Source organism: Podarcis pityusensis (genome assembly GCF_964106645.2).
Source record: "Podarcis pityusensis genome assembly, chromosome: 12".
Taxonomy (NCBI): Eukaryota; Metazoa; Chordata; class Lepidosauria; order Squamata; family Lacertidae; genus Podarcis; species Podarcis pityusensis.
In genome coordinates, this window is record NC_138037.1 from 46,336,702 (window position 1) to 46,354,499 (window position 17,798).

Here is a 17,798-nt window from a genome sequence, read left to right on the forward strand (position 1 = left end):
AGGACAGCAGTAACACAGCACTGGACTGTGTTGATCTGTCTTTTACAATATCACCCCAAAGGATAAAAGTATTCTCTCTCTCTCTCTCTTTCTCTTTCTCTCTCTCTCTCTCTCTCTCTCTCTCTCTCTCTCTCTCTCTCTCTGTGTCATAGTCTAATTTTATCAATCCTTTGAACATACACCTGCCATTTTTGCATAGAAACATTCCCAATGTACAAAAACAGAAAACGATAAATTATGAAACCTTTACAAATACACACATTATAATTTTTGCATCTAAATTGACTTTATTTACTAGTAACATTCCAGTTAGGACCTGTCTCAAATCGGTCATGTTCTCCTGAAATCTTCAGTTTGCAGATGGTCTTTAATCCTCACAATGGCTATACTGAGGTATTATCTTATAAATAAGCCTAAAAATACCAAGTTCCGTAGCTACTCAATGGCCTCGTTCACACAGCAATCAGCCATGATATGTTAAAGCATGCTTTGGCTGATTGTTCAAACCCTCTCCAGTGGCTTAACTGTGATTTGTTTACTGCCAACAAACCATAGTCAGAAGCCATAGTTGCTTGTGTTAACTATAGTTTGGCAATATGTGTGAACCCAGCGTCTTTCCTTAACCATGGCTTGCTTGCTTGCTTACCAGCCTACAAAGGCATGAGACAAGAGCTGCCGGAAAACAAAACATAGTTTAGAGAAACAAGCCGGGATTTAACTGATGATCTAAGGGACAACTTGTGGTGAACTCGTAAAGAAAACATGGCTTAGTGTTATGTGCAAACCAAGCCAATAATTTCATGGCTGGGCTAAAATCTGAACTCACAATTCCCGGCTTAAATAAGACATGCTGTGACTACATTCTTTCTGCTACTTTGCTTTATCCAAAGCCGAAAGCGAATTTTTCATTGAATGTCGCAACAAGCGAAACACACAACACAAGTTCTGTCTGTGTGTTTTTGAGGGTTGTTATTGGATATGTAATGTATGTAAATGAACAAAACCAAAAGACACTAAGTGACATTAAATCACCTTTCTTTTATCTCATCCAGCTTGCTGTATAGGTAAGTAGATCTGCATTGGCTCTCAGTACATTTCTGAGCACAATTCAAAGTGTTGGTGCTGACCTTTAAAGCCCTAAACGGCCTTGGTCCTGTATACCTGAAGGAGCGTCTCCACCCCCATCGTTCAGCCCGGACACTGAGATCCAGCGCCAAGGGCCTTCTGGCGGTTCCCTCATTGCAAGAAATGAGGTTACAGGGAACCAGACAGAGGGCCTTCTCGGTAGTGGTGCCTGCCCTGTGGATGTGAAGGAAATAAGCAGCTATCTTATCTTTAAAAGACATCTGTAGGCAGCCCTGTTCAGGGAAGTTTTCAATATTTAATGCTGTATTGTTTTTAACACTCGATTGGAAGCCGCCCAGAGTGGCTGGGGAAACTCAGCCAGATGGGCAGGGTATAAATAAATTATTATTATTATTATTATTATTATTATTATTATTATTATTATTACTATTACTATTACAGTGGTACCTCAGGTTACATATGCTTCAGGTTACATATGCTTCAGGTTACAGACTCCACTAACCCAGAAATAGTGCTTCAGGTTAAGAAGTTTGCTTCAGGATGAGAACAGAAATTGTGCTCCGGTGGCGCGGCGGCAGTAGGAGGCCCCATTAGCTAATGGTGGTGCTTCAGGTTAAGAACAGTTTCAGGTTAAGAATGGACCTCCGGAATGAATTAAGTACTTAACCCGAGGTACCACTGTATTATTATTATGCAAACAGATTCTGTTTCAACATATAGGAAAAGGTATCTTTTTTTCTGAAAATTTTCTGACTTTTTTCTTTTCCTCCACAATGGCAAGGTATGAAGAAGTGTCCAGTATACCCAACTGAAGTAGCATTTGCCCTTGATATGTCTGGAGACGTTACCCCGGAATCCTTTGACAGGATGAAAGACATAATGACGTCTTTGCTGAAGGGTATCGAGATTAGCAGGAGCAACTGCCCGACTGGCGCACGGGTGTCGGTTCTGTCCTATAACACCAATACGAAGTACCTCATCCGGTTCTCTGACTTCCAGAGGCCGGAGCTTCTGATGGAGGCAGTTCAGAGAATTCCACTGGAGAAGTCCTCTGGCAGGCGGAATATCGGAAGGGCCATGAGGTTTGTGGCCAGGAACGCCTTTAAGCGTCATCGTCAAGGCGCCCTCATGAGGAACGTTGCAGTATTTCTCACCGCTGGACCTTCGCAGGACGCCACCTCCATCAATACAGCCGTATTGGAATTCAGCGCCCTAGATATCACACCTGTGGTCATTGCCCTCAGGGAAGTGCCTAATGTGAGACAAGCCTTTTCGGTAAGCAGGCTGCAATCGGAAACTCTTTTGGCATTATGTTGTTGTTGTTGTTTAGACATTTAGTCGTATCTGACTCTTCGTGACCCCATGGACCAGAGCATGCCAGGCACTCCTGTCTTCCACTGCCTCCCGCAGTTTGGTCAAACTCATGTTGGTAGCTTCGAGAACACTATCCAACCATCTTGTCCTCTGTCGTCCCCTTCTCCTTGTGCCCTCCATCTTTCCCAACATCAGGGTCTTTTCCAGGGAGTCTTCTCTTCTCATGAGGTGGCCAAAGTATTGGAGCCTCAGCTTCAGGATCTGTCCTTCCAGTGAGCACTCAGGGCTGATTTCCTTCAGAATGGATAGGTTTGATCTTCTTGCAGTCCATGGGACTCTCAATAGTCTCTTCCAGCACCATAATTCAAAAGCATCAGTTCTTCAGCGATCAGCCTTCTTTATGGTCCAGCTCTCACTTTCACACATCACTACTGGGGAAACCATAGCTTTTACTATACGGACCTTTGTTGGCATTAATGATCAGTCAGCAAATGCATACTGAGTGAATGGGTCTTGCTACTTAAATAAGCTCCTGTTCGGTACTTCTCTTGCTTGGTTCTTGTGAACTATAAAACATCCCTGTACTGAGAGCAAGCATGTCAGGGGAAAGGCCAGGCTAGAATGCATTTGCTTAATATCCAGCGTTCTACTTGCAGGGATGGGTTTTTGTTTTTGTTTTAAAGCACCCAAGAAGCATTTAAATGGGAGCATCTAAATGCACACTCTACAAGCATCCCAGAAGCAGATACCCGATCACACCTGCTGTTTGTAAAGACCAGGATTCCGTCACATCAGTTGCAGAAGAACCTGACAGCTTATTTGCAACAGCATTTAGTAAATTTTGCACTATTTTTTTTACCAAACATCTTATTGTCTAGCAGATGGTAATCAGAATGGCGGAATTCAAATTTTAATTCTGAACCAGAATGTCAACATTTCGGGGGGTCTGATTTCAGTGACAAATCCAAATTGTGAAATCGGACATCGGTTAAATTTTGAATTTCAGTTTCAGCTCTAGTTTCTGTGTTGCTTGCTCCCTAAGAAACGTATAGCAAAATTTTGAAGTGTCCTACAGAATTGTTCTGGGGAAACGTAGAACAGCTTTTGAGGGTGGATCAAGAAGCTCCTTTGTATCTCTTAAGAAAAACGTTGCTTTAGACATCACCAGAATAGCCAGACAGCAGCAAAGTGTTCAGACAAGTGGACCTCAGAGGTGGCGCAATGGGTTGGTGCATCTTGCTGTTGACCAGAAAGTTGGTGATTCAAACCCACCCAGGGATGGCTGTGGGCAGGGGGTTGGACTAGATGACTCTCAGAGGTCTCTTCCAACTCTACAGTTCTATGTTTCTAAGTGCTTGTAATCTTGGTTTGTGGTGTGGAAGTTCATCTACAGATTTTGGAGTGAATGGTAATTTGCAGGACTTAGAGCTTAATTCATTGCCAACTGAGTATTTGTCTTTGCACCAGAAAAACAGCACACTGAAGCAAAATCTGGACAGTATGAATGGATTCAACATAGTCATATAATGATGAAAGCATAATTAATCTCTATGGAAACATTGCATTCATACTTCCATTAACTCACGCTGCACCTTCACTCCTAGAAATCTGTTCTTCCAGTATCTGATTTGGCTTTCTTCTACCTCAGTCTACATAGCACTGTTTGTAAACAGAGCCTCAGTCATAACCCCTGTGGAAGTTAGGGCTGGCAGAAAATAGCAATAATTTATTCCAGGATTGTCTATTTCTTTTAATTGCCGTAGCATGCATTCGTGAGAGTGAAAGCATATGCTTGACTTCCAGTCCAACAATTTAACGACTTCTACAGAGTCTCAGATTTTCCTCTGATCGGTTGCCAACTTTTTAATCTTCTTCTCAGTTTTGCAAGCTGTAAACTCGAGAAAGAGCAGCGAGGAAATAATAATTCAGATTTGAAATAGCAAAACCTCCTAAAAGATGTCCAGCCAATTCTGAAGGGAGTACGATTGTTGGAGTACAATATGGAAAGACAAGTTAAATACGTTGAGATCTCTCTCTTCCATTTTATCAGTGTGAGCAACACACGATGAGTCCTTAATTTACCTTCCAGTTATTCTCTGCATAAATATGGTTTTCCTATCCTCCAACAGCAATGTAGTAGTAGAAGTAGTAGTAGTTATTTCTATGTTGTCCTTTCTCTCCTAGTATCCCAGCAGGATTACAATACAAAAATCACAAAATTTCAAATTAAAGTGTCTAAAAACTCCATATCTACAAGAAGAACCTAATTTAACACAGCCAGCTCACCATATCAGCCTCTGGCTCCCAGGACATATTTTATGTCCCCAAGACTGGGTGAATACTGTAAATACGTCTTGGAACCTGAAAATTATCAGTGTGGAGGACAAATGAACTTACCTAGGGAGTTCCACAATTGGGGTGCCAACACCGAGAAAGTGCTATTTATGAAAACCACGGGTCATACCTGGTGATGAACAGAGACATCTGATCATCTGCTAATTGATGAGAGGAAGGTTGTCGATTTTGGTTGACCTCAAACCTTCCCAGTCTCTCATCCTACCTTCCATACTGTTCTGAAGGGTCTCTCAACCTTCTGGAGCGGATTATCAATGGGTGGAGATGGGAAGAGGAAGCATGGGTGAAAATCAGCTTCCTCCTTCCATTTGTGGAAGCATCTACTGGAAGAAAAACCTGTCTGTGAATGGAAGGGAGCCAATGGATTCTACCCTACATTTTTCATGCATTTCCTTTTGTTTAAATGTATTTTTAAATTTTTTTAAAAATTGCATTTATTTAGGCAGATGATACTCAGCGATTTCAGTTATTTGTTTGGGAAACGAAGGAGGATGAGAACCTGAACACAGTCTCACGTTGTGCTCTCTGTTTCGGTAAGGCCATTCATTTTGTTCGTTCTTAAATTAGTGTATGTAGAATAATCTCCCCCCCCCCCCCGCCCACCTGTTCTGACAGGTCTTCTTAATTTCAGAACTCAAACTTATTCGTTTGGAAGTTGGATGAGTTTGCGGATAACAAGCACCAAGTATTCTAAATGTTGTTTAATTATTCTCAGCAGAAAAGCTACTGTGGCAATTCTCAGGTCAAGATGGCAGCAAAGACCTTGAGGCTAAAAACTTCTGCCCACTTGCAAGGGACAGAGACCCCCATTGAAATCAGTGGGATGTCTAAGTAATCATTTATAGGATTGTGTAGGTAATGACGTAATCACAGTAGAGTCCAACTGGGAGCACCCCAAAGCAGATACCTTTCCCTATAAGTTGCCAGAATACCAGTGGCATGGCCCTATATATCCAGTCTATACAAATCAAATGCCCCATATTTCAGCATTTCAGCGTACTCACAGGCCAAAATTACAGCCACCTGGGCAATACCCTATGGCTGTTACACTTATCATTTAATTTGTACATAAAGGAGGAAAGGGTGTAACTTTGCCATTACTGTTGCAAGAGGAAGCATATTTTGCTTCTGGATGATTAATGCATATGTGACCGCAGGTATAATCTTAAAAGACACCTTTTCCATCGTCTCTCATATAGCATACCGTTTACCTGTTGTTTTTAGAAATATGCCTATTAATAATAATTGTAAAACATTGCTGATTATTTCAGGTCAGGATCCCTTTGGGGTTAGAATGCATGCTTTGCCAATTGTTTAATCTAACAGCTTCATTGACTAAACTTTGCAGCTGTAGTTTTTGAACATATGGAGAAAGTGCATTTTTTTGGGTAAGCATTTGAAGACATTTGTTTTTTTGCCTAATTTTCCATTGTTATTCTGGCCTGTGATTTTACCATTCTTGTACTATTATTTTTAGTGTTTTAAATCTTGATGTCTATTTGTATTCTCACCATGCAAACAGCCGTAAACAATGGGGTAATTAGAACTAAATAATTAAGCAACAAAAAGTGCATTGCCTCATCTCTGAGTGAGGCCTAAATAAACTGTGGTATAAAGAAAATATATTTCAAGTAAGGAGCATGCTCTCCATTAGCTAGGATTATATATAACTTGGAATATATAGACCATAAAATATAGTCTCTCTTATATATACACCGTATTTTTCCGTGTATAAGACGCCCCCATGTATAAGATGAACTCCCCCTTTTTAAACCCAAAATTAAGAAAATGCACTATGTATAAGACATGTATAAGACAACCTCTTATTTTAAACTTCAAAAATTTAGGAAAAATATAGTCTTATACACAGAAAAATACAGTAGAGAGAGAGAGAGAGAGAAAGAGAAAGAGAGAGAGAGAGTATAAATATGTTTAGGGCTTTTTTTTCTGTTCTCTGTCTCAAATAGCGAGCATTTCAGAAATAATTGTTTAGAAATAGCTTTAAGAGAGAAGCAAAGCAAAATTTGAGCAGTGTCTAAACACATCTTATCAGACGCTCCATGCAATTCCTTGCTGCCTAATGTTTCTTTCACAGATAAGTGTAACCCTGCTCCAGAATGCCGGGTGATGGATTCCCCTCCCATCCTAATCAACATGGACATCACATACATCCTCGACAGCTCTCGGAACGTGGGGAGTGAGGACTTTGAGACCATGAAGACCTTTGTGAGCAACATGTTGGATTCTTTCGTTGTTGCTTCTCTACCCATGGAGTCGGATGGAGGGGCGAGGGTGGCATTGGTGCAGCAGGCTCCGCAAAATTTCACTGTCGACGGATTCTCAAGGCCAGTGAAGGGAGAGTTTGACTTGGTCTCCTATGACAACAAGAACCTGATGAAAATGCACATCGAAGAATCCGTTCGCCAGCTGGAAGGTCCATCAGCAGTAGGACATGCTCTAGACTGGACCATCAGCAACGTATTTTTGGAAGCCCCCAACCCAAGAAAACACAGGGTCATCTTTACAATACTCGGGAGTCAGACAAGTTCCTGGGACAGGGAGAAACTGAGGAAAATGTCACTAGAAGCCAAGTGCCAAGGATTCACTATGCTCACCTTAGCTCTTGGAAGTAGAGTTGACGATATGGAGATGACAGAACTCTCTAGCGCTCCAGTAGAGCAACACCTGTTGGCCCTGGGCAGGACTGGTAAACTTGAATTGCCATATGCTCTGGAATTCAGTAGAGCCTTCTTAAATCTTTTAAAACGTAAGTGCTACGCAGTTTGGTGGGCTTCCTTTGCTACTGAGTGATGCTGTGCTAGGGGCTGTTTATCTGCCATTCTAGATGACCTGTTGCTTCGTACATAAATTTGCCTCGGTCCATTTAGAGCAGGGGTTTCCAACAGGTCGATCGCGGTCTACTGGTAGATCCCTGCGAGGTTTTGGTAGATCACGGTCGATCTCTGGCTCCCTTTCCTTAGTGTCGCTAAAACTGACTCCTGCCACATCCCCTCACCCCATCCTCCATTGTTGTATGATCTCTGGAAGGGAAGATGGAGCTTTCTCTGTGCTGCTGTTTTCATCCATATCCATCTTTTTGTGAGTGACCCCTTTGTCCCTTGCCTTTAATCCCCCCCAAAAAAGTGGAATTTCCCCTCTAAAAGCATTTTTTTAAACCCCTCAAAATGGGCCTTTTCTCCTCTGTAAAAAAGCTTAACAGCTTAAAAGCTTTTTTTAAATTTTTAAATAATTTTTATTAAGTACAAATTAGAAAACATACATATTTACAACAAAATAAAATACAAAGGAAAAAGAAAATGCATATAACCAAGGAAAAAAATTAGAGAATACTTTGCCTCTTTTCATGTTTACAGTTATTTATACCTGTATAAAATGCTATTCACAATAAAGGAGTGAAATGAAAGAAAAGATATCAGAAAAAAAGAACAAAGAAAAAATAAAGAAGTGAAAGAAAAGGATCGTAGGTGAAATTTTTTAAAAGTAGATAAGTATTCACTATACATAGCCATTTCCCATCTATATTTATATTCAATTGTATAATTTCTTAACAACATTGAGCTGAACCCCCCAAAAACTGGGGCAGATCATTGCCAGTTTTTAATTCTGAAAGTAGATCACGGTCTCTTGAGAATTGGTTACCCCTGATTTATAGGATAGATTATACTCTTACAGTGCCATCACATACTCTAAATGCCTACTCACTTGTAGACCTCAATGGGGATTGTGTCCAGGTGAGCAGTTAGAAAATTGCAGCTGTTAACCCATTTACAGGGGAATAAGCCCCATTGAACGTGGTGAGATTCACTCAAAAGTGAGTAAGCATGTTTAGGGTTGCACTCTTAAGCAATACACAAATTTGATCCCAGCGTGTAATTTTTCTTGGGGCAGATTTGAATTGTTTTGGTGCAGAAGAAGCTTGGCATGAAATGGATGTCCATCAAGCTTCTTCAGAAGAGGCTGCAAAGTTTGCACTTGAGTGTTTTTCAGGGTGTTGTCCCTATTAGAAAAACAATCAAAACATTTACAGCAGATTAAAGGAGACCTAGGCAATGGCATCCGTCTATGTTTCCTGGATGCATCACTCCTAAAGCTTCACTGCTGTTGCTTTGGAGCAAGAAAGGAGCTGTGGCTCTCAACCAGTTAGGCAGGATTTAGTATAAATAATAAATTGTTGTATTATTAGAAGAAGAGTTTGGATTTGATATCCTGCTTTATCACTACCCGAAGGAGTCCCAAAGTGGCTAACATTCTCCTTTCCCTTCCTCCCCCACGACAAACACCCTGTGAGGTGAGTGGGGTTGAGAGACTTCAGAGAAGTGTGACTGGCCCAAGGTCACCCAGCAGCTGCATGTGGAGGAGCGGAGACGCGAACCTGGTTCACCAGATTATGAGTCCACCGCTCTTAACCACTACACCACACTGGCTCTCTTCTTCTTCTTCTTCTTCTTCTTCTTCTTCTTCTTCTTCTTCTTCTTCTTCAAAACTCAACAGATTTATGGAGGGTGCCCCATATGTCCAGAGATTATAAATCTGAAAGTTCCTAACACCATGTTCTATGGCAGTCCATGTTTTCAGTTTTGATTTACCCAGAGAACTCTGTGCTTACTTCATTGCTTTCCTTTCCCTTTTCTTTTCCCTCAGGAGAAATGAATCCTTATCCTCCTCCAGGCCTGCAGGAAGAATGTGAAACCCTGGATCGAGGAGACACTTACCAGCAGCTAATGAGGAGGACTGACAGGTACAAAAATATATATATCTGTTCCTCTCCTCTAGAATTAGGGACAAAAACTTACATTGGCTTTAGCAGGAGCAGGAAGCAAAATTTGGAAATGATCTAGGGCAGGGGTGGCCAACTCCTGAGGGACTGCGATCTACTTTCAGAATTAAATCTGACAGTGATCTACCCCCATTTTTGAGGGGTTCAGGTCAAAGGCAGAAGGCAGAAACCTTCTCAGTAGTGGCCCTCCCACCAGATGTCAAAGAGAACAACAACTACCAAACTTTTAGAAGACATCTGAAGGCAGCCCTGTTTAGGGAAGCTTTTAATGTTTGATGTATTACTGTACTTTAATATTTGGTTGGAAACCTCCCAGAGTGGCTGGGGAAGCCCAGCCAGATGGGCCGGGTATAAATAATAAATTATTATTATTATTATTATTATTATTATTATTATTATTATTTATGTTGTTGTTGTTGTTAGGAGAGGAAATGCCCCTTTTTTGTTGAGCTTATTTTATACCCTGTTTTATGCCCATTTTGTTGGGGTTCCGTGGGGGTGGCACTTTTAAGGGGGAAGGGGATTAGTTGCTCACCAAAACAGCGCAGGGGAAAGGGACCAGGGCCGGGTGCTCTTAGGCAAAAGCAAAGGAAAATGAGCCCGCCATCGACAGCGACCGATTGCAACCTCCTGGGGATCGACCAGTCGATCTTGATCGACCTGTTGGACATCCCTGATCTAGGGTATCCATATATCTTAGAATAATAGAATCTTTTGTATGACTCTTCTGCCAAACATATCTGAAGTCTTATCTCTTCCGCCCTGCCCTCCATTCCCCTTTTCAGTATCGTTTTCCCTGAAATAGTTTACAACGATTCTTTGCGACCGTCTCCATCACCCGGAGGAAACATGCAAGAAGAAATTATGGCAGCCACCCAAGAACCCATTAAGTACAGAGAAGAAGAGAAACAGTATGATGATTTCACAGACATCGGTGTTCAAGGTGAATGACGTTTTGAGCTAATTCAGAGAACAGTAGGTATGTTTGCTTGTATTGATAGATAGATAGACAGACAGAAATAATGACTGTGATATCCATCACCCCTTATAGTTATATTTCTCATTGGTAGCTACAATCTGCTGTGCTAAAGTTTGAGGTGGGTTGCAGCAAGCAGAACGATCATCTGCCATTTCCCCCCAGAACAGAATCTAGAGATGGATCCAGTTACATTGTCTATCACATCGTTACTGCAGAGAAACAGTACCTGCGCTTTCTTCTTGTGTCTTTCTACATGTTCGATAAAGTTACAATCTTTTTTCAAAAATAATTTTTATTGGAATTTTATTTACAACGTAACATAAACCCCCACCCCCAATACACAACCCACCCTCATTAAACGTGAACATAACATACAGCGAGCATAACATACAACAATACAAACAACGAAATAAAAGACTTCCTTTATCCTATATCTGGCCTCCTTATTTACTTCTTATAAACTGTTTCCTTTATTATTAAGGTTTTTTCTAATTATAACTTAAATATCCACAAAGTCTCCTGCAGACATTAATCAAAACAAGTCCAGGTATGTATTTTAGGGCACTGTTTTGTGAAGTATTCTCTGCATTTTCCCCATGTTTTTTGAAACTCTTGTCTAGTGTGATCTCTAATTGCCTCTGTTAATCTAGCCAGTTCAATATACAGTGGTACCTCGGGTTACATACGCTTTAGGTTACATACGCTTCAGGTTACATACGCTTCAGGTAACAGAACTAACCCAGAAATATTGCTTCAGGTTAAGAACGTTGCTTCAGGATGAGAACAGAAATCGTGCTCCGGCAGTGCGGCAGCAGCAGGAGGCCTCATTAGCTAAAGTGGTGCTTCAGGTTAAGAACAGTTTCGGGTTAAGTACGGACTTCCAGAACAAATTAAGTACTTAACCCGAGGTACCACTGTACTGGCTTGTCTTGCCATTCCTTTTTAGTTGGCACAGTTTCTTTTTTCCAGTTTTTAGCAATTAGGATCCTTGCCGGTCCTGTGGCATAGAGGAATATTTTCTGATCTTCTCTTGCTATACCTGTGTCCGTTATCCCTAGTAGAAAAGCTTCTGTATTTTTCATAAAGTTATACTTAAACATTTTATGCTCGTCATATACCGTGTTCCAGAAGCTTTTGATTTTTTCACAGGTCCACCAAACATGTATAAGTGTCCCCTCTGTTTTACCACACCTCCAGCACAGATTTGTTTTTGTCTTATACATTTTAGCTATTTTGGTACCATCTATAAAACACAGACTTGATGACACACCCCGAGAATAAGATTGTAATTTATTTATAGATGGTTTATAGATAAAGTTACAATCTTATTCTCGGGATAGAGTCATCAAGTCTGTGCACTCACTACCTGCCATCATGTATGCTGCCACACGTGATTCCTGGCATATGGGCGTATTTCAGTTACAACCCTTTCAAGAAATAAATCCAAGAAATGGATATGTGTTCTGCCAAGCCACACATAACAGTAGTACCTTGGTTCTCAAACTTAATCTGTTCCGGAACTCTGTTCCAAAACCAAAGCGTTCCAAAACCAAGGTGCGCTTTCCCATGAAAAGTGATGCAAAACGGATCAATCCATTCCAGACTTTTAAAAAAACAACTCCTAAAACAGCAATTTAACATGAATTTTACTATCTAACGAGACCATTGATCCATAAAATAAAAGCAATAATCGATGTACTGTACTATGGACAGTATCTTAAAAAGACAGCATCTTAGACAGCATCTTAAAAAGCAGAGACATCACCTTGCCAACAAAGGTCCGTATAGTTAAAGCCATGGTTTTCCCCAGTAGTGATGTATGGAAGTAAAAGCTGGACCATAAAGAAGGCTGACTGCCGAAGAATTGATGCTTTTGAAGTACGGTGCTGGAGGAGACTCTTGAGAGTCCCATGGACTGCAAGAAGATCAAACGCATCCATTCTTAAGGAAATCAGCCCTGAGTGCTCATTGGAAGGACAGATCGTGAAGCTGAGGCTCCAATACTTTGGCCACCTCATGAGAAGAGAAGACTCCCTGGAAAAGACCCTGATGCTGGGAAAGATGGAGGGCACAAGGAGAAGGGGACGACAGAGGACAAGATGGTTGGACAGTGTTCTCGAAGCTACCAGCATGAGTTTGACCAAACTGCGGGAGGCAGTGGAAGACAGGAGTGCCTGGCGTGTTCTGGTCCATGGGGTCACGAAGAGTCGGACACGACTAAATGACTAAACAACAACTGTACTATAAAATAAATTAGACAGTATTGTAGATGATAGAAATTAAAATTAATTTTTTTTATTACCTGCACTGATGATCGTCATTGTTTGGATGGGGGGCTTCTATCCATTTCCATAGTCATGTTGTTGTTGTTGTTGTTGTTGTTGTTGTTGTTGTTTAGTCGTATAGTCGTGTCCGACTCTTCGTGACCCCATGGACCAGAGCACGCCAGGCACTCCTTTCTTCCACTGCCTCCCGCAGTTTGGTCAAACTCATGTTGGTAGCTTCGAGAACACTATCCAACCATCTCGTCCTCTGTCGTCCCCTTCTCCTTGTGCCCTCCATCTTTCCCAAAATCAGGGTCTTTTCCAGGGAGTCTTCTCTTCTTATGAGGTGGCCAAAATATTGGAGTATCAGCTTCAGCTTCAGGATCTGTCCTTCCAGTGAGCACTCAGGGCTGATTTCCTTCAGAATGGATAGGTTTGATCTTCTTGCAGTCCATGGGACTCTCAAGAGTCTCCTCCAGCACCATAATTCAAAAGCATCAATTCTTCGGCGATCAGCCTTCTTTATGGTCCAGCTCTCACTTCCATACATAGTCATACAATAGTCAATCAATCAATCAATCAATCAGTAGATGAACTGGGTTTCACACAGTCACAAAAACAAATTAACCGAAAAAGCCTCAAAAACGAAAACGCAAAATAAATAGCAAGTGCAAAAGCACCAAACTTAATCCATTCCGGAAGTCCGTTTGACTTCCAGAATGTTCAAAAACCAAGGCGCAGCTTCTGATTGGTGCAGGTGCCCTGGAAACAATAGCCGACAACCGCATTGGACATTCCAAAAAATGTTAGAAAAACGGAACACTTGCTTCCAGGTTTTGGCCATTTGGAAACCAAGGTGTTTGAGAACCAAGGCGTTTGAGAACCAATGTACTACTGTACAACATAATGGGGATATTCGTGTGAACATTCTGCCTCGTTTTATGGGAAGGATTGCCAGTTTGGCTAACGTGTGTCAACTGACCCCCGAAAGTGTAGTAATACTGATGTTTGGCCATGGATAATGTAGGCTGATGAGACAAAGTGGGTTTCATTCAAAGGTTCCCTTCTTCTGCCAGACTCTTGCCTCTCTGGAAGAAGTTCCTCCTTTCAGAAGAAGGCAACATTTAGCTAAAACCCCATGTGTTTAATTGATGATGAGGTAAGCGATTTCTGTGAAAACAGCCTACACTCAAAAAGAGCTTGTCTTTGCCAGCTCGAAGAGATGTTTATAATTCTTAGTACATTGGAGCACTGCTTCTGGGTCTTCTTCAGATCAAAGTGTCCCTTGGGAAGACCAGGATTAACTATCAATTGGCCTCCTTCTGGCAGGAGCCGAGCCATTGAACAACCATGTCCTGCTCTGAGCAGAGGTTTTAGCCCTGTGTTAGTGAAATTGTCTTTGGATATTTCTGACTTGGAGACAATTAGAATAATAGAATTGTAGAGTGGGAAAGGACCCTAAGGGCCCTCTAGTCCAAACTCCTGGACTAGAGGACCCTTAGGAATCTCAGCTAAAGCATCCATGATGGTTAGCCGTCCATTAAGCAACACATTTAAGAAGAGTTTATCATTCCCTACAAAAATGAAGCCTGCAGCTGACAGCTCATTTGACTTCCTTATACTTTCTATACTGATTTGGGGCCATTGAAGCATAGCTGTCAACTGTCCCTTATTTGGCGGGAAAGTCCCTTATCCCAGCGCCGTGTCCCGCTGCTGTCCCTTATTGATGATGTCCCTTAAATTTCTCGGGTTTCAAAGGAAGCAGCTCCTCTCCCTCCCTGCCGGCCAGGGAGGAGGGAGGCTCCAACTGTGTTGCTTGGCTGCGTTGCTCACCCAATAAGGAGTCTAAGAATGACTGGGGGTTGGAGCTTGCATGCTTTGTGCCGATCAAATCGGCCGCGTTGCCTGGGGACTTGCCTTTGCTCAGCGCTTCGCAGCGGAGAGGTTTTCCTTGCTGCATCCCCTTTGCCGGGTTGCTGCACTGTGGGAACCACCGCTTGAGGCTTCGTTTGGCTGCTGGTTGACTAAAATCCCTTATTTTGGCTGCTGATCCCTTATTTTCGAGGCTGCTGGTCCCTTATTTTCAAATCTGTAAGTTGACAGCTATGCATTGAAGTCTATGGGGGAAACAGCTCGACAGGAAGTTCTTTTACTTAAGTGGTTTCCAATTTGCATCAAAAAGGTATTGTACATCTGAGTTGTTTTTATTTCTTTAAAATATAAGTTGTTGTTGCTTCTGCAGGACTACCAGTAGGTGCTCCTCTGCTGATCTCAGGACTTTCAGTGATTTTGATGTTGGTAATTGAAGATGTGAACTGATTAGAAAAGAGATGAAGCAGGTCATAGGCTGGGAACAGGATGAAATCACTAAATCACGTTCTGGCATCTGCTACTCCTATGTAACAGCTTCCTTCTGGCTTTAAGGGCCAGGAGATATTGATAGAATTGGAGAGGAGTCTTGAGGTTATTGCCAACGTCAAAGCCAGAGTGAACTCCCTCTTCAAACATTGCAGAAAAAGTATGGCAAGAAGTTTGACTTGTTAATGCTGATTCCTTTGTGAAAACTTTTTGGAACACGCAAAAGCTCTTTTATATGATATATCTCATTCTTTAAAGCCTTTTGTTATGGTGTGTTTATGTTTTGGAACACATGTCCTCCATAATGCTCATAGGCCTCTAAGGGGCAGAGCCCTTCCTTGATAGATTATAGTTATTCTGTAATGCCTAATAGAGGTTTGGCAAAGTAAGTACTATAGTGATTCATGGTCCGGTAATGTCTCATTTAGACCACTGTAATGGGATGTACATGGTTCTGCCTTTGAAGACTACTCAGAAACTTCAATAGGTTCAAAATATAGTGGCAGGATTGTTAACCAGGACCAACTGAGCGGAAGACATCTTGTCTCTCTTAAAACAACATCACTGGCTAAGGTTCCTGTTAAGTTGTGGGTGAACATATCAGACGACACAGCAATTCTTCAAACAGCTCTTGTTTATTCACAGGCCAGAACAGAACTGAACTGAAGGGTTTAGCCAGCCTGCTTATACAGTGGTACCTCGGGTTACATACGCTTCAGGTTACAGACTCCGCTAACCCAGAAATATTACCTTGGGTTAAGAACTTTGCTTCAGGATGACAACAGAAATCGTGCAGCAGCGGCGCAGTGGCAGCAGAAGGCCCCATTAGCTAAAGTGGTGCTTCAGGTTAAGAACAGTTTCAATTAAGAACAGACCTCCAGAACGAATTAAGTTCTTAACCCGAGGTACCACTCTATAGAGCTCCACTACAATGCAACAGTAACCATTTTCTGTAACTATCCAATCACTGAACGTCACTTTCAATCCCTTATTTGCATATGTGGACCTGAGTGAAAACTATCTACAGTATCCCCCTCCTGGCCCAGGGTGAAAACTTCAGTACATAACAGTTCCATTTCAAAGCACGATTCACAAAGCTTCTTTCACACAGAGAAGTTTCCAGAAACTTCCAGAGCCCTCTTGAATTAAGCAGAACAGAAAAGATCTCTACATACCAGGGCTTTGGTCAGGGCTCAGCCTGACTCCCCTTCCCTTTTTGTATAAGAACTAGTACGAAAGAGGTCTCCCAGCATTCTCACAGGCCCATATAAGATCAGCGTACACAGTTGGGCCTGATGAGCGTTTACTGTTCCCAACCCAAATCCTGTGGAAAGCCATCTAATTCAGATTTTAATTGTATCCTGACTTGTTTTTAAGAGGTGATTTAATTATTGTTTGATTTTATATCAAAGCTTATATTTGATGTTAGCCGCCCTGAGCCCGGGGGATTGCGGGATACAAATAAAAGTTTATTATTATTTTTTATTTTTATTGTCAATACTTTCTATACTAAGATACGCAAACTGACAGAGATTCCTGCATCGCAGGGGGTTTGGGGTCTCTTTCAACTTTACATTTCTATGATTCTATGATCTATTTGTAAAAGGAACATGTATCATTTTCTCATATCATAACCGCGAACCCTTCTGTTCCCCCCTCAGACGCTTGCATAGTGGATATGGACAATGGCGAGTGTGACGATTACGTTCTGAAGTGGTATTTTGAGAAAAAGCTGCACATCTGCACCCAGTTCTGGTATGGTGGCTGTGGAGGAAACGCCAACAGATTTGAAACTCGAGAAGAATGCGAAGCTTTATGCATCAACTCATCCTAACGTGGAGAGTGCCAGCCATGAACAATGGGTCTAGTTATCCACTAAAGAGGTGGAATAAACCCAAATACGAATACCCAAGATCAAATGAAACAGGTCTTAAATTTTGTGGCGCAGAGAGAAAGTTTTGTGCTTGCATCTGATAAGAGCAGCGTGTCTTGTGGTACCTTAAATACACAACAGATTTATTTTGACATATTTAGTCCACCAGAACTTCTGGTTTCCTTAGGATGTTTTGTTTTGTTTTTCCTTCTATAATCAATTAATAGCACAGCTCTGTAGGGGTTAAAGTAATTTCTTCATTGACTATGGAAGTGCTTTTTGTAGCTGAGGACATTTTTTAAAAAAAGACTAAAACTTGATATCATTTCATTACCAAGATGTGCACCTTGTACAGGAGACAAACGATACCTCAAACATTTGAAAGTGAGCTCTGGGTTGCCACTGACACAATGTCATGGCTAGTAGAACTGTTCTGTTTTTTCACAAGGTGTAAAATTACAAAATTGTAGTAATAAATGTTTCATGCAACTGATTCTTCTTAGTCCAGCTCTTTTTTTTGGTCTGAAATAAACACACTGTATTTGAATAAAAGCAGTTCCTCCAAAACAACGTATTATGAATATGAAGCCCACATTGCTGTTTCATATAAAATATGCAATTTACGTATTTTGGAGTATGTTCCATTGAACCCAATGGAAATTTCTTCTGAATAAACAGCTATAGGGTTGCATTGGCAAGTTATAGTGGTATCTTGGTTTACGAACTTAATCCGTTCCGGAAATCCGTTCTTAAACCAAAGCGTTCTTAAAC

General features: G+C 41.4%; 1 protein-coding gene and 1 long non-coding RNA gene across 4 annotated transcripts in view; one reads left to right on the forward strand and one right to left on the reverse strand.

The window, feature by feature from the left end:
* Positions 1-17,520, forward strand: part of LOC308459336 (collagen alpha-4(VI) chain-like) — a 97,368-nt gene extending 79,848 nt beyond the window's left edge. For both annotated transcript variants that reach the window (XM_080974527.1, XM_080974526.1), the window contains 7 exons: positions 1,053-1,064; positions 1,868-2,361; positions 5,198-5,288; positions 6,851-7,522; positions 9,418-9,514; positions 10,339-10,496; positions 16,816-17,520. In XM_080974527.1, the coding sequence (XP_080830653.1) occupies positions 1,053-1,064; positions 1,868-2,361; positions 5,198-5,288; positions 6,851-7,522; positions 9,418-9,514; positions 10,339-10,496; positions 16,816-16,988 (1,697 nt within the window). In that variant the 3' untranslated portion in view covers positions 16,989-17,520. The remainder of the gene's footprint in view (positions 1-1,052; positions 1,065-1,867; positions 2,362-5,197; positions 5,289-6,850; positions 7,523-9,417; positions 9,515-10,338; positions 10,497-16,815) is intronic.
* Positions 1-17,798, reverse strand: part of LOC308459590 — a 38,755-nt gene that overhangs the window by 5,254 nt on the left and 15,703 nt on the right. The window contains exon 3 of one of the 2 annotated variants that reach the window (XR_013978195.1): positions 4,798-4,864. The exons of the other annotated variant lie outside the window; for it this stretch is intronic. This is a non-coding gene — a long non-coding RNA (uncharacterized lncRNA). The remainder of the gene's footprint in view (positions 1-4,797; positions 4,865-17,798) is intronic. 2 annotated transcript variants of the gene reach the window in all.